This window comes from Styela clava, chromosome 14 (assembly GCF_964204865.1).
Source record: "Styela clava chromosome 14, kaStyClav1.hap1.2, whole genome shotgun sequence".
Lineage (NCBI taxonomy): Eukaryota > Metazoa > Chordata > Ascidiacea > Stolidobranchia > Styelidae > Styela > Styela clava.
Window position 1 is genome coordinate 7,976,752 of NC_135263.1, and position 22,676 is coordinate 7,999,427.

Sequence of the window (22,676 nt, forward strand, 5' to 3'; positions counted from 1 at the left end):
AAAGTAACATGCTGGGCCCTTTCTTTCTCAAATAGGTCAGCACAAAATCAAATATATTCTCCCTTCCTTCCCCCCATGAAACCATATTACTCTATTGTGATCCTAATACAATTAGGGCAATCCATGACATGGAAACAATGCTTCTTTTTATAAAATATTAGCCTTAATTAAATAGTACTTTTATACATTTACTTTCTTCTGGCAAAAATGCAATCATGACGGGCTTTGTTGAAATGCTTTTCTTTAAGTTTATTTTTCCTTTAATTCTTACCACATTCGGCCTCAATTTTATAAATAAAACAAGAATACTTAAGAATTTGACACTCGAACTGAAGTATTTCAACAAAATCTGTATGGTTCACATTTTGCTGAAATGGATATATTCCATCAAAGACTCTACTAGCACTCTTGAGTGACGCATACCATGTAGGCATAAGAACCGCAAATTTATCTCTTATACTTCGCCCATTCATACTATATGGTCTCACCACTCAAAGGCGCTGTATTTGCGTTTAAATTTTGATTTCATTGTTATGTATATGTTTATTTGGTGTTGTGTTATCTCTATTTATATATATTATATTGTCTTGTCTTATAAACTCCCCTGTATAAACAGTTTTGTATACTCCACCCTTACCACTTTCACCACACCAAACGACCCATTGCCCCACCTTGCACAACTGTCTATATAAGGGACCATACTATACATATTTAATCTAATGTTTTTTGTTTTATATTTGTTAAAAAGGGTGCATGCCGCACATTTGTGTTTTAGGCCAGTACGGTCTTGTGCATGCATCCCGTCTTACATAATAATAATCGTTCATTTATTTTTTTACCACTATTACGAGACGAATAATCCCGAATAATCTAATCCAGCAGATATTGCCAGTCGTGGACTAATGCCCGATAAGTGCCACAAAGCTGATTGCTGGTTCAAAGGACCTCCGTTTCTGAGAAGCAAGGAACCATTGGGAAAATCACATATTTCTGAAACAATTGAGGACTCTGAAATATGTTCTGAAGTGAAAGTTAATTATAATGAAATTTCCTACAATGACAAGAATTCTACTACACAACAACCTGGACTTATGCTGTTGTTGGAACGTTACTCTAAATTTGAAAGACTTATTTCCTCTGTGATATGGCTTCAAAGATTCAAGACTTACACTTACATGATTGGGAAATTGCTACATCGTTCTGATTCTCCAGTTACTGGTTGTTTTACTGTTGCAGAACGGGAAAATGCAACTATAGATATTGTGAAACTTATTCAAACAGATTCGTTGTCTGCTGATCTTTGCTATTTTAAAGATATGATGAGTTCGGGCCCTCCACCTTCTGACAGAAAAAGACTTAAATCGCCGTTTGCTAAAGAACTCTTGCAGTGTAATCGATATGTGGTTTGTCGAGTTGGAGGCAGGCTTCGTCAATTCGAATTACAACCTGATCATAGGAATCCTGCAATTTTACCACCATATCACCATGCCACTAAACTTCTGATCGATACTGTCCACTGTGAACATGGACATTGTGGAAGCAATCAAGTACAGGCTTATTTGTTACAAAAATATTGGATATTGCATCTTCAGTCAGCGGTGGCAAAAGTTCTTAGAGAATGCATGCCATGCAAGATTCGATCTGCCAGACCTGGTAAACAATGGATGTCAGATATGCCTGCTGTTAGACTTTGTGCAGGAAATAGACCATTCTTTCACAGCTTCGTTGATTATTTTGGTCTTATAAAGGTCAAGTTGGGCAGAAGCGAACGTAAGCGTTACGGAGTTATATTCACTTGTCTTTCTACTAGAGCAATTCATCTGGAGGTTGCAGAAAGTTTGGATACTTCTGCATTTTTACAAGCCTTTTTTCGTTTTGTCTCGCGACGTGCAAGACCAGCTCACATGTACTCTGACAATGGTACGAATTTTATTGCTGGAAGTAAAGCTCTCAAGGATGAAATTACAAATTGAAATGGGAAACAAATTGACAATGCTTTTGCACAAAATGGAATTCAATGGCATTTTTCACCACCTCTTGCAAGTCACCAGAATGGAGTTGTTGTAAGATTGATCAGGGAAGTTAAGAAGATTCTGAGGAATATGCTTGATGATAAACCATTAACCGATTATTCACTATGGTCTTTTTTGGCTGGAGTGGAATCCATCTTAAAAGACAGACCCCTTACTCGAGTAAGTAATGATCCCAGAGACCTCCATGCCCTGTCACCTAACTCTATTTTACTAAGTAAATTAGATCCTGATCTCTCCCCTGATGTTTTTCTGCGAGGTGATGAGTATAGACAAGGCTATAGACATGTCCAGCGGTTGTTGGACATATTTTGGCAGAGATTTACAAGGGAATATTTACCTCTGCTTCAGAAACGCTCAAAGTGGTTTCATCCCTCCCCTAACCTGAAGCCTGGTAACTTAGTACTTATGTGTGATGACATACTTCCCCGTGGTAGTTGGCCAATGGCTGTTGTGGATGAGGTTTATCCTGATAGACTAGGCATTGTGCGTAGGGTGAAGGTACGAACCTCCAAATCTACCTTCATGCGTGATGTTAGGAAGATAAGTTCACTTGAACTTGATTAAATGTCTGATTGATGATTATTCATTTTGTTTCTGTATATTACATTTCACACTGGTCACATTTTTCCATGCACAATTTCGTATTTATCATTTGCTTTTTTGATTCACTTATATGTTTTGTGTTCGGCTACTTCGATCACCTCTTTTATTGAGATAATTATATGTCTAAATTATCTGGGGCCGGAGTGTTAGATTTGATCTCGCACGCCTCACACTTTTGTCCATTTATATTTCTCTATTATATTAACAATCCCAGACAAATTATGTACTATCCCCATTATCTTGATTTCCTGTTGACAGTGACTCATTATTGCGCCATAGTGAAGACGACATAGCGAGTGAAACTTTTCCCCGGGTTTTGAGATAACGCTTTTCTGATACTTTGTTCTTTCTATACGGCACGGTGGAATTGCGAAAGTGTCGTTTAGTATTGAGATTTGTCTTGGATATAGTTTACATTAGGGGTGCGGATTTCGTGAAATCTGTTATATTAATTTAGCTCAGTTAGGTCCTATTTAGTATTGGTTATTATTGCTTGTCATTGTGAATGTTATTTTGTCATTCTTTCATTGCTTGTTTGTAGTGCATCCGTGTCGTTATAAATTAGTTTTATCGTTGGTCTTCAAGTTTCTGTGCTGTAGCAACATTTTACTCATATGTGGAGATTGATGAATACAGTTCGTTTTCTAAGGATATCGTTGCCTCTTTACTTTGGTTGTGCAGTTACTAGAAGCTGGGAAATTGCGCATATTTCTTCAAGGCGGGTACGGGTGCAAATAGGACTCCACTACAACAACGTTGAGTGGATTGGAATTCACGTTCCAATTTTACAATGTTCGTGTATTATGCTGGATGGCTGAACGCAAAAACGGAATTTTTTGGCTGACTTGTCAGGACAAGACGCTAAAAAGCGGGACTGTCCCGCCTAAAGCGGGACGTGTGGTAAGTCTACTGATAACCCACCGGAGACCAGGGGCACTCCCACAGACACTCATGACCAGAATCCAACCACACTGTACCGGTACCAACCACATCACACGCTAACAGGCTCACTCCAAAAGAACAGAACCGACAGTGTCACAACACCCCCCAGTGTCCTCAATACCAAATATGGAAACAATATCACATGACATTATTTAACAGATAAAACAAGGGTAGTCCACAGATATATATAAATAGAGTGCGCTTCTCTCTCGTTTCCGCGGGACCATTTGAAGGCTCTCTCGTTTTAACGATAGACTTCCAATATTTGCGAGGCGCGTAATGCATTTCTTATAGGATTTTACAAAAATCAATCATTTGCGTCGATTTTTCTCGCATATTCTCCTAAGCTTGATTAGTTTCTCATTATGTATCAAACGCTAGTATATCCCAGCCCACCATACGGTGCTAATATTGGCAATTTTATAAATTTGCGAAAGTCGTGGGTTAATAATATTGCCAACGTATTAGTCAAAAGCGAACAAAAACGACCAGAAAAAATTAGCAAGATGGCCCATCGGAATCGCTTCCCCATTTACCTGTATTTGGCCTAATTTTATCGCCGTATATAAGTATTTTGCGTAGCGATCTCAAATTCATTGCGTGGTCTGGTTTCGCAGTACCCCAGCTGTACATATAAATATAACTAAAGAGCGCTCCATAAGTGCATGTACTAATATGGAGGTAACTAGTATTGTTCGCCTAGATTACACCAAGTTGTGTAAAGGGACAGAAACTCATGGGCACAGGATATATACACTTGGCTAACGCACACACAATCCCCGAATTCGTAATAGAACTAGAACTGGCGCGGCGGTGTGGCTCATCGTGATAAGCGTTAGGAATACGCTCGCCACCGCACCTCTAATTACTCTGCGTGTGTTCGCAGGTTCGAATCCCATGCGGGTTGGTTAAGTGCGAGAGGATTGCTGGACTCCTCGCCGCCGTAGGACGGTTCACGTAACTGCTGGTCAGTTACGGCTTCCTCCACCGTCAAGTCCATGCTTCCGAAAAACAAGTAACTAACTAATCCCATACCCGATATGGAATGGTAACCGTACGAGAGGCTGTGGTTCGTCATATGGATAAGCCGTCTTATCGGCTTTCCTTCCTCCCGGGATGAATATGTAAATCCTATCCTAGAATAAGGAAAGTTGAAATAAAGTTATGGCCTAACCCCAATCTGGTACACAGAATACGGGAGTACCAACTAAACTGCGCTTCGCCCTCACCGTGGACATGTTGAAGGTACCAGTATTTGGATCCCTTCAAACGCTGGAGAAGCAATGAAATGTTGTTGTTTTTTAAATATGACTACCAAATGTGTTGCATGTAGCTGTATAACATTTATTTTGTTAAAAACCCCTTGAGCTAATCACCTGTTGTAGACTTCCAGTGTGTAAAATAATTTATGAAATTTTAGCTGATCTACTGCAGTCTTTTTTCTCCAGATGTTTCAAAGAGTAGTACCACGTCAGTAGTGATGTTGCATATGTCAAAAAAGGTATTTTGCAGTTTGCAAAACTTGGCAGTTGCTTAAAATTCAGACATTTCCGAAATCCTAGCAACAGATGCAGGAAGAACCTACAAAGAAAAACTTCCCCGGTTCATCTGTTATTAATGACCTGAATACTGTTGTTAATTTTAGAAATAATAATCATGATCCAAGTATTTAAATGCTCAATAGGAGATAGATCTAATAAAAAAATACAAATGAATTATTACCCAAAACAATTCTCTGTGCTATACCTGTGCTTAATATTTAACAGACATTTTTATCAAGCTATTGAGTTAAACATGTTAGTTTACATGGCTGTTTCAAATGTATTTTTTTAGACATATCTTCATAAATTCCCTCTAGATGTGTTTCCATGCCAAAACCCCATCTGGTGACAGCAAATCATTCTTCAAGAGTGAGTTTCGAGACGTCTGCAAAAATTTATATTTTAGTTACGGTATTTTGAAATAAATTGCCCACAACAATTGAACCTTGTTTACAATCTAAGCATGTATGTGTTTATATATAAGTATAACAGCCACTTTGACAAAGTATTATTTGAAACAAAAATGTGAATACCCCACAAAACAAATTGGAATTAATAAAATGCAACGGTTCCATGAGAAATATTAATGCATTCAATAAATGTGGTGGATTTTGCAGTAGCAAAAAAGTTATTGCCAGTGATCACAAATCAATAATATGTTGAAGCCATGTTTAGATAATAGCAATACTAGGTATCTAATTTATGCGAAAAAAGTTATTAGTACCAGCCTGAAATCAAGCAAAATGGATTATCATGGCAAACGTAAAACACCTCTTATGTTGTAATATGCAGCTGGTGACTTCGTATACAATGACAGAATGAGTCTGGGAAAAAATTATCAAAATCAGTAGAACTCCATGATAAAACACTAATTAATTGAAGTTAAAATATGTTTGTTTAATTTATGTTTTTCATATAGACGTCACAATTTTAATCACCTATCAGTCAATTTATATTATTGCTTACTGCTTTGATCACACAGCATAAATCCTCACACTGCAACTATTTTATGATCCGAAAAAATACATATCTCTTATCAAAATTTACATTCCTTGACAAATCATTACTGTATTGGGTACCTATAAGAACATTTACAACTTACTCTTTTTTATGCTGAGCAATCGTAGCACAAAGCGGCTCTCTACTAGACTACATCTACTCATGGGAGTTTTAAAGTGAATTTAAAATCTCATTGTCAATGTGCTTTCGAGGGCTGAACCGGTCCTAGGGCCTTCCCACTCAATTGATTGTTCTTCTATTTTGTTTTGTAATCTGCATTCTATCAGTTCTATAGTCAAGTATATCGTGTAATATTCCATCTGCACAACTAACTTGAATATTTATAAGTCACTCACTTAATCTTGACGCGAGACAGCGCCGTCAGAACACAGAAAAACGCAGAAAGTCGCACGATGATTTTCGAAGCAATAATAAACTGTCAGCACCAAGTTAAGCGTGGCGGCGAATTCAACACCGGTACCAAATTTTCGGAGTTACACGGGGTTGGTCACACGACAGCGACCCGACGAGGAATACAGAACACAGTCCTATTTGCCAAGATAGTCCATACCTAGAATGTCCAACCGTGACCCTAGATCGGGGACAACATCGGTATGCATCACAGACCAGCTTTCAATTGTCAGGTTGACATCAAGTGCACCATGAGACACTAATGACTCGCCACTGGCAGTACGCAGTGATACTTGAAAAGGATGCATGCAGTTCTGGAATGTCGAATTTTCCTGTAACATCGAATAAACAGCGGTGTCAATGAGCGAGACACCCGCACCGGTATTAATCAAAAACAAAACAGGCACGCCACTGGCAGTACGTAGTGGTACTTGGAAAGGATGCAGTTCTGGAATGTCCGAATTTTCCTGTAACATCTAATAAACAGCGGTATCAATGAGCGAGAAACCCGCACCGGTATCAATCGAAAACAAAACAGGCACGGTATTGACCAATGCCTTGACATGCCAACCATTAGTACAGTGGTTCCCAAACTGTGGGTCGCGTAAAAATTTTCCGGCGTCGCCTGACTAAGATTGGAAAGTAGCATTTTGTTTTGGTCGCCAAGTATCGTAAAAGTGCCTAACTTCGGATTTTCAGCAATAATTTGGCCAAATGGCGCCGAAAATGTTCAATAAAATTTTCATGTAGTACTTAACTGTTCCAGCTGGTCGGCAAGTATTTGTTCATTATTTTGTGCAACCAGAGAAGTAGAATTGTATGCTTGGCAGTCTCTAAACTGTTATCCGGCTTTCTACCGTTTTGGTCGGAAATATAAGCTAACAATTTCGGCACCATAAAAAAATAAAAAAATCGAATGCGGTTTCTATTAGCCTAGGTTGTGTAGCGTAATTGGTATCACCACTCAGGTTCTTTCTGCCAGCTCATCAGACACTGAAGTTGCAATAGATGTCGATCACAAAATAATCTTCTTGCGATTCCAATTACAGCAGAGTAACTAAGTTACCTAATTGGATTAATTATACACCTGTAAGAACTTAATACAACAAAATACTCCAATAAGAAATACAATAAACAAATAAAAATACAGTAAAAGATACCATACAGAACACAAATAGGAATTGGTCTATGACGTCACAGTCATGAACTATTGACCCTGTAATGGAATATACAAAAACCAGGCAAAACATAGAAATACATGAGAATAACTAGTATGACACTAAAGATACCACACAAATCCTATCTTATCCACAAAAACCTAATACAGGAAATTAACTACGAAAGTAGACTAGTTACGGAAACGTTAAATACACGATAACTAGTGAACAGAACTATGCCAAACTGGGGAAACAGTTAACCTGTAGTACTACTAACAGTCTACAACAAGAATTACTCAGATTTAAGGCATTAAAACACTATAATATTAACCTAATACACAGAGGAAATTCCACACTGCCGGCACTCTGACAAACAGCTAGAAGGGAAAGATACTCAGCTGCTCTCTAGTGACTCAAGTAGTAAGAACAAATATGGGCATACAGAACAAAACAGAGTTATAGACGTGGTCGTCTCATTACTACCCCCTTTTTCAGATGGGAAATTACAAAGGAATTTTCCATCTTCAAAATTGAAAATCCATGAAAATGTTAAGAAACTGTAATGGACAAAAAGAACTGTACACTCAAATGACATGTTTATCTAAAATCCAAACAATCAACTGTTAAAAGCTTGATAAAAGCATTATCACAGTTAAATCAAATGTAATCATCCAAATACCTAGGCCTTCGCCTAGTACGTTGTTCAGAGTTCGCATCCACTGTAACCTCTTCTGGTACAGTGCCTGGCCTTGAAGAAAAAGGTAATTCTTTAAATATGTCATGAGCAACCTGCTCATTGTTTTCCATAATAGGTTCCACATCAGGTAAAATATCAAATCAAGTTAAATCATTATTATTGTCTTCTTCATCTTCTTGAAGGTAGGGTCTCAGTTTGTCAACATGTACAACTCGAGAACGTGTTCCCGAATTCTTCTGAATCCTATACAAATGATTAGATAAACAGTCCACAATTCGATAAGGTCCAATCCAAGGAATACCAAGGATGCTTAGGTGGATAATAGTACCACGCCAATTCATCTCTCTAGAAAGTAAGTGGTTTTACACCCAGATCAAAATTTCGCTTTTGTTTGGTTGCAGCAGCATTTAGATGTTGCCTAGCATGAAGAAAAGCTTTTTCAGTTGCACAGGAAGACCATTCGACAAACTCAGTGTAACAAGAATGAGTTGATGGTTCTGGTTTGCCAAACGTAACATCAACAGGCATCTCGATTTCTCGTCCAAACATTAACTTCGGTAAATATCCTGTACTATCATGTACAGTGGAGCGATATGCCATGCAAAGATATGGGAGATGGTCGTCCCAATCATTTCGATTCTCATTTACAAAAGTTTTCAACATTTCTTGTATAGTCCTGTTGAAATGTTCAACTTGTCCATCTGAACGGGAATGATATGGAGTTGTTCGAGTCTTTTGAATACCGTATAAGTTGCACATATCCGACTCAAAGTCTCTTCCCTGATCTGAATAAAGAATTATTGGTACCCCAAATCTTGAAAAGAATTGAGTAACCAATGCATCAGCAGTGGTGTCTGATCGCTGATTTGGTAAAGCAAAACATTCTATTCATTTAGAAAAAGAATCCGACAGAACCAAAATGTGTTGGTTTCCATTTTCTGTCACTGGCAATGGTCCTAGAAAATCAATGACAATTCTCTCCATAGGAGCTCCAGATATAAGTTGTTTCAAATCTCCCTGTCTTCTTCCGTAAAGCATCTTTGTTGAAGCACAAGACTTACAAAATTTGCACCATTTCAGAATGTCTTTTTTGAATCCAGGCCAATAAAATCTGGGCCTTATACTCTTAAAAGTTCGATTAGCACCAAGATGACCTGCAGTGCGCAAAAAATGGAGCTTATGGAACAAATCCTGCCTCAAATTTATGGAACAATCAATTGGATATGCGATTCCTCTGATTTACAATCAGGAATCCAACGACGATAGAGAAGTCCATTATCTACAAAAATAAAATCTCATTGTGACATTAAACGTTTGGTCACTGTTGATTCAGGCATGTATTCTTGAGTGTCAGGTTTGTGAACTGAAAGCAGAAATATCTGGATCTTCACTTTGCCAAGATTTAATTTGCTAATCCGTGTATGTACCTAGCCAATTACAATCGGAACTGTCCGATGATGATTGACCGGGCTGTTTTGATATTGCACTTACAATAACTTTACTCACAGTTACATCTCCATTACTATCACAATCAGAACAATCTTCTTGTTTACATTTGCGAACTTGACGTGACGATCCATCAGCACTGCCGTGTTTCACTCCAGGTCTGTGTTCAATCTTAAAGTCATAAGCGACAAGTGTTTATATCCATCTTGCCAACATTCCTTGAGGTTCACGCAGCTTTTCTTCTCGGTCTCCCGAGAAGAAAAGGACTGAAGTGACGAACAGCCTACACCACAGCTATTAATTCCCGGTGTGTTGCACAGTATCTACGTCGAGACTTAGACATAGTCTTACTGACATAAGAAAGTTCACGTCCATTGTCGTCCTGCACTTGAGATAACACTGCACCAATTCTAAAACCACTGGCAGTATCCAATACAAACTCGCCGATTGTTCTCATAAAGCTAAGAATCGGGGACGATGTCAGACAGTGTTTCAGAGTTTCAGAAGCCTTTTGACATTCAGTACTCCATACAAAGGCAATATTCTTCCTGGTCAATCGAATAAGAGGTCCAGCAATCGTTGAATATTCTTGAACAAACTTTCGCTAGTAGTTCGCTGTACCAAGAAAACTACAAATATCGCTAACAGAATTGGGCGTTTTCCATATTTTGATAGCCGCAACATTTCCAGGGTCGCAACAGACACCTTCAAATGAAATAAGATAACTAAGATAAGAGGTGCTTCGACGGAAAAGTTTACATTTCGAGGGTTTCAAGCGTAAACCGGCACGGCGAAGTCTTATAAAAACTTCCCGAAGATTTGAAAGTGCCATCGAGAAATCACTGCCATGAGCCATAACATCATCCAGAAAATTGAAACGTCCATTCCACAGGAGATCACCAAGGATATTGTCCATCATCCGTTCGAATGTTGCAGGAGCATTCGTTAATCCGAAAGGCATCACTACAAAGTGAAAATGACTTCGCCCAGGGATGCTGAATGCTGTCTTTTCGCGGTCTACAGGGTCAACCTCGACCTGCCAATATCCGCTTGCGAGATCAAGAGTTGAGAACCATTGTGCACCGTTTAAGGACTCAATGATATCCTCAATACGCGGCAAGGTAGAACCATCCTTTTTAGGAACTAGGACAATGGGAGAAGAATATGGGGGATCACTGGGTTCTATGACACCCTGAGCCAGCATATTATCAACAGCTTCTTCGGCTATCTTTCTACTGTAGCGTACCGGCAGTATATGTAATAATTATCCAAGTTCAGAATATCTTCCAATATGATCTGACGTCAAGTTTCCTCCCAATATTCACTTCAATTTATACTATTTTGTTCTATTTATTAATTACAATCCTTAATGCAACCAAATACTCGAATGAAATCAAGAAAACAGAAAGGGTACAAGAAAATAACAAAAATACACAACACTTGAACAGCACTGACAAGACAATAACCAAATCCGTAGTACAACCAACGACTAACATACCGGTACAACCTATAGCAAAACAACTGCAATTGCACTACACACAAACAATAAAATCATTCTATTGAGCAATATTAGAATATTCAAACCCGTCATAAACCATAAAATCAAAAATAAACACCCTTGGTACCCTTCTCAAGAACTAACATTAACTTAAAAGACACAAGAAAAACCTAAAAATCCAACTAAAACAACCACAACTGCACTGCTGCAAACCACAGCAAAGGCTAACAGGATACCAAAAGACAGATCGACAGTGTCACAGCGCCCCCAGGGTCTTCAGCGGTAATAATACAAAATATAGCAATATTATCACATGACATCATTTAAAAGATAAAAAAAAGGGTCGTCACACTACGCGCCCACCCCATTCGACGAGGAGCATGTCGAATCGGCTGTGGTGTTGTTGTAATGATCCTATTCTTTGCTGCTGTAGTACGGCCAAGTTCACCATCTGGTCCTACAAATACATCATGGAATTCACAAATAAAATTGACCAACTGTTCACGTTGACTCGGGGTTAGATCCTCAACGGAATTGACCATGTCATGTAGATGTTCTGGTAATTCAGAAGCTATAACCCGATTATCGGATTCGTCAACTTGAATCTGTGCTACAAGGTGAGGGTGTGCAATACCAAGCAAAGATCCAGCCTTGATCTTGAGTTGTCTGCCTTTCTGGTTGATCGCTAGAACTGGAACAGTGGACTTTCCAGGATCCACTACAGTAGAAATCAGTTGAATGCCATCAGCAAGGATAGAAGATTTCAGCGGTTCAACGAGAGCTGCAACGTCAGACACAATGCTTTTCGGCCATGGGTGAATAAGTTGTGCAGGGATAACAACCTTAGAACATTGCGGTATCGTAATATCTTCTCGAACAGTTACACGACAACATGGTACAGACTTTTCAGTAAACAGTTTGATTTCATGACCCCCTATTATCATATGTCCAGATGATAAGTAAAGAATGCAATCATGTTCTAGGAGATAGTCCATGCCCGAAATACCATTAGACATACCTAAGTTGGCAACAATCAGAGTGCGTCGTGATACAAAAGAATCAATAGACAAATCCACCTCCTGCAACAAGAGATTTCTCGAGCGGTGCCAATTGTGTATAAAAACCATTCCATCGGTAACAACCAATCGACAAAAGCGACAATTTTTAACGATAAGAAAGTGTCTTTAAAACCGGTCCAAGTCAAGGGATTAATAAATATAGACATAGTTTATTTTGAAACCTCTTTCAAAAGGAAAGGCAATATTTACCCAGATAAATACAATGACATATTAACAATAACTTCGGGAAAGCAGACAAAACCTAAAATAAGGTTTAAAACGTTACTATGAAGAAAGCAAAGATATTGCAAAGATAAGGACATGCGTCGCTCACTCATAGATATATATGCTGCTAGACTTCTACTGCTTGAACATATATGCAACACGCCGCGGTTTCTTGGAAGCAAAATGCTCAATAGCGCACTGATTAAAGTCATGCATCCCAGAAATAACGTCTCTGTGAATGGATAAAACAGCCAAGGAATTTTTTTCTATCTTGCTTCATTGTGTTTCTGAGATACGTTTTAATACGCTTCAGCGTGCTGAATGTTCGCTCTGCGTCGGCGGAAGAAATAGGCGTCGTCAAAATGATGTCCAGAAATTTGGCAGACGCCGCAAAGGTAGTTACTAGAGTGTTATCTATGAGGAACCCATAGAGCGCGCAAGTTGATGTGATGTTCAAAAAAGTTTGATTGGTGTATATACATCGCAATTCATTTTCCAATTTACCCACGTTTATCATGGGGTAAAATTTGGAGACAGTAGCCAACAAATGAATGGGAAATTGACGTGCAAATTTTGAAAAATTACTGGGGTTCATCAAAGAGAACGCGGCAAGGTGTTCAGTGCGCAGACGATTGCCTATTTGATTCACCAGAATGTCACAGCATTTCTTTGCAGACAAAATCAAACGCTTCGTTGTTTGCCCGCGGCGTAAAGAAGCACTCCATGTGTCGTCGTATTTTATAGTTTCCCGGATACGAGATACAGCATCGCGGAAGTCTGAAATACACGACTGCACAGACGCTCCATCCATTAGCCTTGACTGCAATGCGCCGTATAATACATTCACGTGATAGAATATTGTGGAGAAAAAAAGCGAGAAAAAATTAAAACTCACCATCTTCTAGCAGACGCTTTAGACCTGCCGCCTCCCTCACAGAGCGTTCTTCCCAAACCGGAGAGCTCTGAATGCCATTGAAACACTCAATGAGCTCAGACCTAATTTTGGACACGCCCTGCACTACGCGTGATTGGAAGTTCCAACGTGTTGGTGCACAAGCTGGGAGACGGTGGCTACATATCTGGCGAAGGAGGTCAGAGCGCTTCGGCGAAACGGAAAAAAAATGAAGAAAACCCCGAAACATTTGCAATAAATATACGGACGAGAGGGGTATCAAGACACATATTTTTAATAACGAGGTTAAATTGGTGTGCATAACAATGTAAAAAATGCGCATGAGGAAAATCTTCTTTTATATAAACTTGAACACCATGTTTCGACCCACTCATGACTGCCGCGCCGTCATAAGTTTGAGCTATCAATTTTGACTTCGCGTTGTAAGGCTGTAACACTTCTTTCAGTACAGCCGATATCCCGCAAGCCGTGCGATCAACGATTGGTACAAAGCTGTGAAATCTCTCGGTAGGTTTACCATCTTTCACAAACCGAAAAATCACAGCCAGTTGGGAAACGCACGTGATGTCAGTTGTCTCGTCAGACTGAATCGAAAGGAACTGGCAATTCTCAATTTCCAGAGCCAAATGTTGTATATAAATATTATACATTGAGTCGAGCAAATCATTTTGGATATCCTTAGATGTCCCTTTCGAAACAGTTGCGGCATCAAGATGATCTCTCAATACTGTATCTAGGGATGCGGTGTATTCCACCATATCCAAAAATACCCCTCTATTAGAAGAGCCAGCCCGTTCATCGTGCCCACGAAGGGACAGCTCGTGACAACCAATGAACTTCAAAACATCTATCAATCGACCGAGAACATGGCGGTTTTTCTCGACGTTTTGGTTGCGCCGACGAATAGAAACCGCGCGTCCTTCATCCAACTGTGCTGTAATATTAACATTTCTGAATGTTCGGTATTTTACTGCATTGTCCAGATGCTTCATAGAAGATTGATGATCCCTGGCACGCTCGGAAAGATGTTTAAGATCTCTAAAACCAAATTTACACCAACGTGAGTCACGGGCGGTAGCAAAAAGTAGGCAATAAAAACAAAAAAGTGCATTTTTGTCCTCGCTGTAACACAACCATTCGTGTTTTTTATACCAAGTTTCTGCGCAGAATGTACGCCGACGCTTTCCTCCGTCATGGGATTGTTCCAGTGAACAATTTTTTGGTTGATAAGGCCCAAGACGTTGTACCTCTAATTTTTGTTCCAGCGGCAGCTGCGAAAACGGAGTGCGAAGTAGTGCATCCACCTTATTCACTATGAGGTCTAAGGCTAAGAAATGCGAAGCCGGAAAGAAGTGAGGAGCTCAAAAGGAATGTGAAAAATCGAAAGCAAATGACTAAAATTCTCTAACTGATTCAAATAGCGAAACAAGCGACAAAAACGAAGGCGAGGAAACTATCAACTCTTCAAGCAACCAACGAACGAGAAGGAATGCGTGAATATGTCAACACGTTGTTGTAAGAAATGTCGGCATTGTGTCGTCATAATTTCGGGGCTAGCCCCGATGATTTAGTAAAAGAAACAGAAAACAAACGAGACATACGCGGCGAGTGGAAGATAAAAGGGAGAATACGATATACAATGAGCAACCGGGGCAAAATCGGCGTCGCGTCGAGAATTTTAGTCCATTTGCTTTCGATTTTCCACATTCCTTTTGAGCTCCTCACTTCTTTCCGGCTTCGCATTTCTTAGCCTTAGACCTCATAATGAATAAGGTTGATGCACTACTTCGCACTCCGTTTTCGCAGCTGCCGCTGGAACAAAAATTAGAGGTACAACGTCTTGGGCCTTATCAACCAAAAAATTGTTCACTGGAACAATCCCATGACGTAGGAAAGCGTCGGCGTACATTCTGCGCAGAAACTTGGTATAAAAAACACGAATGGTTGTGTTACAGCGAGGACAAAAATGCACTTTTTTGTTTTTATTGCCTATTTTTTGCTACCGCCCGTGACTCACGTTGGTGTAAACTTGGTTTTAGAGGTCTTAAACATCTTTCCGAGCGTGCCAGGGATCATCAATCTTTTATGAAGCATCTGGACAATGCAGTAAAATACCGAACATTCAGAAATGTTAATATTGCAGCACAGTTGGATGAAGGATGCGCGGTTTCTATTCGTCGGCGCAACCAAAACGTCGAGAAAAACCGCCATGTTCTCGGTCGATTGATAGATGTTTTGAAGTTCATTGGTTGTCACGAGCTGTCCCTCCATGGGCACGATGAACGGGCTGGCTCCTCTAATAGAGGGGTATTTTTGGATATGGTGGAATACACCGCACCCCTAGATACAGTATTGAGAGATCATCTTGATGCCTCAACTGTTTCGAAAGGGACATCTAAGGATATCCAAAATGATCTGCTCGACTCAATGTATAAAATTTATATACAACATTTGGCTCTGGAAATTGAGAATTGCCAGTTCCTTTCGATTCAGTCTGACGAGACAACTGACATCACGCGCGTTTCCCAACTGGCTGTGATTTTTCGGTTTGTGAAAGATGGTAAACCTACCGAGAGATTTCACAGCTTTGTACCAATCGTTGATCGCACGGCTTGCGGGATATCGGCTGTACTGAAAGAAGTGTTACAGCCTTACAACGCGAAGTCAAAATTGATAGCTCAAACTTATGACGGCGCGGCAGTCATGAGTGGGTCGAAACATGGTGTTCAAGTTTATATAAAAGAAGATTTTCCTCATGCGCATTTTTTACATTGTCATGCACACCAATTTAACCTCGTTATTAAAAATATGTGTCTTGATACCCCTCTCGTCCGTATATTTTTTGCAAATGTTTCGGGGTTTTCTTCATTTTTTTCCGTTTCGCCGAAGCGCTCTGACTTCCTTCGCCAGATATGTAGCCGCCGTCTCCCAGCTTGTGCACCAACACGTTGGAACTTCCAATCACGCGTAGTGCAGGGCGTGTCCAAAATTAGGTCTGAGCTCATTGAGTGTTTCAATGACATTCAGAGCTCTCCGGTTTGGGACGTACGCTCTGTGAGGGAGGCGGCAGGTCTAAAGCGTCTGCTAGAAGATGGTGAGTTTTCATTTTTTCTCGCTTTTTTTCTCCACAATATTCTATCACGTGAATGTATTATACGGCGCATTGCAGTCAAGGCTAATGGATGGAGCGTCTGTGCAGTCGTGTATTTCAGACTTCCGCGATGCTGTATCTCGTATCCGGGAAACTATAAAATACGACGACACATGGAGTGCTTCTTTACGCCGCGGGCAAACAACGCAGCGTTTGATTTTGTCTGCAAAGAAATGCTGTGACATTCTGGTGAATCAAATAGGCGATCGTCTGCGCACTGAACACCTTGCCGCGTTCTCTTTGATGAACCCCAGTAATTTTTCAAAATTTGCACGTCAATTTCCCATCCATTTGTTGGCTACTGTCTCCAAATTTTACCCCATGATAAACGTGGGTAAATTGGAAAATGAATTGCGATGTATATACACCAATCAAACTTTTTTGAACATCACATCAACTTGCGCGCTCTATGGGTTCCTCATAGATAACACTCTAGTAACTACCTTTGCGGCGTCTGCCAAATTTCTGGACATCATTTTGACGACGCCTATTTCTTCCGCCGACGCAGAGCGAATATTCAGCACGCTGAAGCGTATTAAAACGTATCTCAGAAACACAATGAAGCAAGATAGATTAAATTCCTTGGCTGTTTTATCCATTCACAGAGACGTTATTTCTGGGATGCATGACTTTAATCAGCGCACTATTGAGCATTTTGCTTCCAAGAAACCGCGGCGTGTTGCATATATGTTCAAGCAGTAGAAGTCTAGCAGCATATATATCTATGAGTGAGCGACGCATGTCCTTATCTTTGCAATATCTTTCCTTTCTTCATAGTAACGTTTTAAACCTTATTTTAGGTTTTGTCTGTTTTCCCGAAGTTATTGTTAATATGTCATTATATTTATCTGGGTAAATATTGCCTTTCCTTTTGAAAGAGGTTTCAAAATAAACTATGTCTATATTTATTATTCCCTTGAATTGGACCGGTTTTAAAGACACTTTCTTATCGTTAAAAATTGTCGCTTTTGTCGATTGGTTGTTACCGATGGAATGGTTTTTATACACAATTGGTACCGCTCGAGAAATCTCTTGTTGCAGGAGGTGGATTTGTCTATTGATTCTTTTGTATCACGACGCACTCTGATTGTTGCCAACTTAGGTATGTCTAATGGTATTTTGGGCATGGACTATCTCCTAGAACATGATTGCATTCTTTACTTATCATCTGGACATATGATAATAGGGGGTCATGAAATCAAACTGTTTACTGAAAAGTCTGTACCATGTTGTCGTGTAACTGTTCGAGAAGATATTACGATACCGCAATGTTCTAAGGTTGTTATCCCTGCACAACTTAGTCACCCATGGCCAAAAAGCATTGTGTCTGACGTTGCAGCTCTTGTTGAACCGCTGAAATCTTCTATCCTTGCTGATGGCATTCAACTGATTTCTTCTGTAGTGAATCCTGGAAAGTCCACTGTTCCGGTGCTTGGTATTGCACACCCTCACCTTGTAGCACAGATTCAAGTTAATGAATCCGATAATCGGTTTAGAGCTTCTGAATTACCAGAATATCTACATGACATGGTCAATTCCATTGAGAATCTAACCCCGAGTCAACGTGAACAGTTGGTCAATTTGATTTGTGAATTCCATGATGTATTTGTAGGACCAGATGGTGAACTTGGCCGTACTACAGCAGCAAAGAATAGGATCATTACAACAACACCACAGCCGATTCGACAGGCTCCTCGTCGAATGGGGTGGGCGCATAGTGTGACGACCCTTTTTTTTATCTTTTAAATGATGTCATGTGATAATATTGCTATATTTTGTATTTTTACCACTGAAGACCCTGGGGGCGCTGTGACACTGTCGATCTGTCTTTTGGTATCCTGTTAGCCTTTGCTGTGGTTTGCAGCAGTGCAGTTGTGGTTGTTTTAGTTGGATGTTTAGTGTTTTAGGTTTTTCTTGCGTCTGTTAAGTTAATGTTAGTTCTTGAGAAGGGTACCCAGGGTGTTTATTTTTGATTTTATGGTTTATGACGGGTTTGGATATTCTAATATTGCTCAATAGAATGATTTTATTGTTTGAGTGTAGTGCAATTGCAGTTGTTTTGCTATAGGTTGTACCGGTATGTTAGTCGTTGGTTGTACTACGGATTTGGTTATTGTCTTGTCAGTGCTGTTCAAGTGTTGTGTATTTTTGTTATTTTCTTGTACCCTTTCTGTTTTCTTGATTTCATTAGAGTATTTGGTTGCATTAAGGATTGTAATTAATAAATGGAACAAAATAGTATAAATTGAAGTGAATATTGGGAGGAAACTTGACGTCATATCATATTGGAAGATATTCTGTGCTTGGATAATTATTACATATACTGCCGGTACGCTACAGTAGAAAGATAGCCGAAGAAGCTGTTGATAATATGCTGGCTCAGGGTGTCATAGAACCCAGTGATCCCCCATATTCTTCTCCCATTGTCCTAGTTCCTAAAAAGGATGGTTCTACCTTGCCGCGTATTGAGGATATCATTGAGTCCTTAAACGGTGCGCAATGGTTCTCAACTACTAATCTCGCAAGCGGATATTGGCAGGTCGAGGTTGACCCTGTAGACCGCGAAAAGACAGCATTCAGCATCCCTGGGCGAAGTCATTTTCACTTTGTAGTGATGCCTTTCGGATTAGCGAATGCTCCTGCAACATTCAAACGGATGATGGACAATATTCTTGGTGATCTCCTGTGGAATGGACGTTTCAATTTTCTGGATGATGTTATGGCTCATGGCAGTGATTTCTCGATGGCACTTTCAAATCTTCGGGAAGTTTTTATAAGACTTCGCCGTGCCGGTTAACGCTTGAAACCCTCGAAATGTAAACTTTTCCGTCGAAGCACCTCTTATCTTAGTTATCTTATTTCATCTGAAGGTGTCTGTTGCGATCCTGGAAATGTTGCGGCTATCAAAAAATGAAAAACGCCCAATTCTGTTAGCGATATTTGTAGTTTTCTTGGTACAGCGAACTACTAGCGAAAGTTTGTTCATGCTGCTAGACTTCTACTGCTTGAACATATATGCAACACGCCGCGGTTTCTTGGAAGCAAAATGCTCAATAGGGCGCTGATTAAAGTCATGCATCCCAGAAATAACGTCTCTGTGAATGGATAAAACAGCCAAGGAATTTAATCTATCTTCATTGTGTTTCTGAGATACGTTTTAATACGCTTCAGCGTGCTGAATGTTCGCTCTGCGTCGGCGGAAGAAATAGGCGTCGTCAAAATGATGTCCAGAAATTTGGCAGACGCCGCAAAGGTAGTTACTAGAGTGTTATTTATGAGGAACCCATAGAGCGCGCAAGTTGATGTGATGTTCAAAAAAGTTTGATTGGTGTATATACATCGCAATTCATTTTCCAATTTACCCACGTTTATCATAGGGTAAAATTTGGAGACAGTAGCCAACAAATGGATGGGAAATTGACGTGCAAATTTTGAAAAATTACTGGGGTTAATCTAAGAGAACGCGGCAAGGTGTTCAGTGCGCAGACGATCGCCTATTTGATTCACCAGAATGTCACAGCATTTCTTTGCAGACAAAATCAAACGCTGCGTTGTTTGCCCGCGGCGTAAAGAAGCACTCCATGTGTCGTCGTATTTTATAGTTTCCCGGATACGAGATACAGCATCGCGGAAGTCTGAAATACACGACTGCACAGACGCTCCATCCATTAGCCTTGACTGCAATGCGCCGTATAATACATTCACGTGATAGAATATTGTGGAGAAAAAAAGCGAGAAAAAATGAAAACTCACCATCTTCTAGCAGACGCTTTAGACCTGCCGCCTCCCTCACAGAGCGTTCGTCCCAAACCGGAGAGCTCTGAATGCCATTGAAACACTCAATGAGCTCAGACCTAATTTCGGACACGCCCTGCACTAGGCGTGATTGGAAGTTCCAACGTGTTGGTGCACAAGCTGGGAGACGGCGGCTACATATCTGGCGAAGGAGGTCAGAGCGCTTCGGCGAAACGGAAAAAAATGAAGATAACCCCGAAACATTTGCAAAAAATATACGGACGAGAGGGGTATCAAGACACATATTTTTAATAACGAGGTTAAATTGGTGTGCATAACAATGTAAAAAATGCGCATGAGGAAAATCTTCTTTTATATAAACTTGAACACCATGTTTCGACCCACTTATGACTGCCGCGCCGTCATAAGTTTGAGCTATCAATTTTGACTTCGCGCTGTAAGGCTGTAACACTTCTTTCAGTACAGCCGATATCCCGCAAGCCGTGCGATCAACGATTGGTACAAAGCTGTGAAATCTCTCGGTAGGTTTACCATCTTTCACAAACCGAAAAATCACAGCCAGTTGGGAAACGCACGTGATGTCAGTTGTCTCGTCTATTGTGTAACATATCGCGAACTGCTTGCTGTCGTGTGGGCACTGAAATTTTTCAAACATTATGTGTGGGGTGCACATTTTAAAATAAAAACTGACCACTCAAGCTTGAAATGGGTTCTGAATTTCAAAGAGCCAGAGCGTCTAGTTGCTCGGTGGATTTCCATCCTTGGGTCATATAATTTTGAATTGAACATAGATCTGGTAGTCGTCATGGTAATGCTGATGATTTAAGCCACCGTGTCAGGCGAAAATGCCATCGCCCCCGTTGTGAAACTTGTGGTATTATAAAGTTTAATTGTGTTTCTGAGCCTATTGTGAATATTACTACCGCTGCCTCACAATGCCAGCAAACTGTAGATTTTTGCACTTGGTTAGGAATCTTTACCCCTGAACAGATGCGAGGTTTACAGGAGGCCGATTCACATGTCATTAAGTGGTTGGAGCAATGTAACAATAAACCCTCTCGTGCTGAGTTACTCCCTTTTTCAAATTTTGTCCGTAAACTTTGTGGCCAATGGTCATCCCTTTTCATTGAGGATGGGGTTCTTTACAGGTGCCACAAAAAGGATTCTTTTCAAATGGTTCTACCCTTGAAATTACATAGAGAGGTTTTTAGGCTACTGCATGAACTTCGTTCAGCAGGTCATCTGGGAAAAATAGAACATATTGTAAAATTCGGGGATATGTTTTATTGGCCGGGTATGAAACGTGACATTCCGCAATGGGTAAAATCTTGCAAATCCTGTGCTAGGACTAAAACACACCATGGTAGGCACCGTGCCACATGAAAACTATGCTATGTGGCCAATCAATGAATAGGGTTTCCCTTGATTTTACGGGTCTCTTGAAAGTGACCAGCAATGCCAATGAATATATTTTAACGGTTACTGATTACTTTACTAAATTTACAAAATATTAGAGCTGATACGACTGCTCACATCCTAGTCACAAGATTTGATTTTCCCAGAATCATACTGACAGACAAGGGAAGTCATTTTGAAAGCGAACTGTTCTCTCATATGTGTGTTTTGTTTGAAATAGAGCGTACCCATACTTCAGTGTATCATCCCCAGACTGATGGTCAATGTGAACGTGCTAATGGCTCAGTACAAATTATGCTCAAGTCAGTTGTGAATTCTGATCGTGACGACTGGGATGATTTTTTAGCATACAATTTCAATGTTTGGGAGACCACCTAGCAATTTTATGCCCAAATGTTATCATGATTTCGTGCAATGGTTCTCTGATGTAACTGAAGAGTCATTTGAGTTGGCTCGTCGACAGTTGCAGAAAACCGCCGTTAGATATGAAAAGAATTATGATGCTCATATATGTGTTACAATTTTTCATTCGGGTGATTTGGTGTGGTACCTTTGGCCTGTCAGGGCAAGAAAACTTGACTCTGGCTGGGTTGGCCCTTATCAAGTTGTGGAAACTTTGCCCAATAATGTATATCGTATTAAAAATGTTGAAAATGATAGAGAGAAAATTATCCATGTAGACAATTTGAGACCTTTTCTTGATGACCCTAATTTATTTGGTCAACCCGAGGAAACCAGCAATGATGTTGCTGGAAATAACACCGAGGCGTTGGAGTGCATAGACCCGATGCCCCCCAAATTAAAGAAAGGGTCACTAGTCCAAATATTGA

General features: G+C 40.1%; 1 protein-coding gene across 1 annotated transcript; it reads left to right on the top strand.

The window, feature by feature from the left end:
• Nucleotides 1-902: 902 nt before the first annotated feature.
• On the top strand, nucleotides 903-1,973 carry LOC120341362 (uncharacterized). The gene has a single exon (XM_039409852.2). The coding sequence runs from the start codon at nucleotides 903-905 to the stop codon at nucleotides 1,971-1,973; it is 1,071 nt and encodes a 356-aa protein (XP_039265786.2).
• Nucleotides 1,974-22,676: the final 20,703 nt, after the last annotated feature.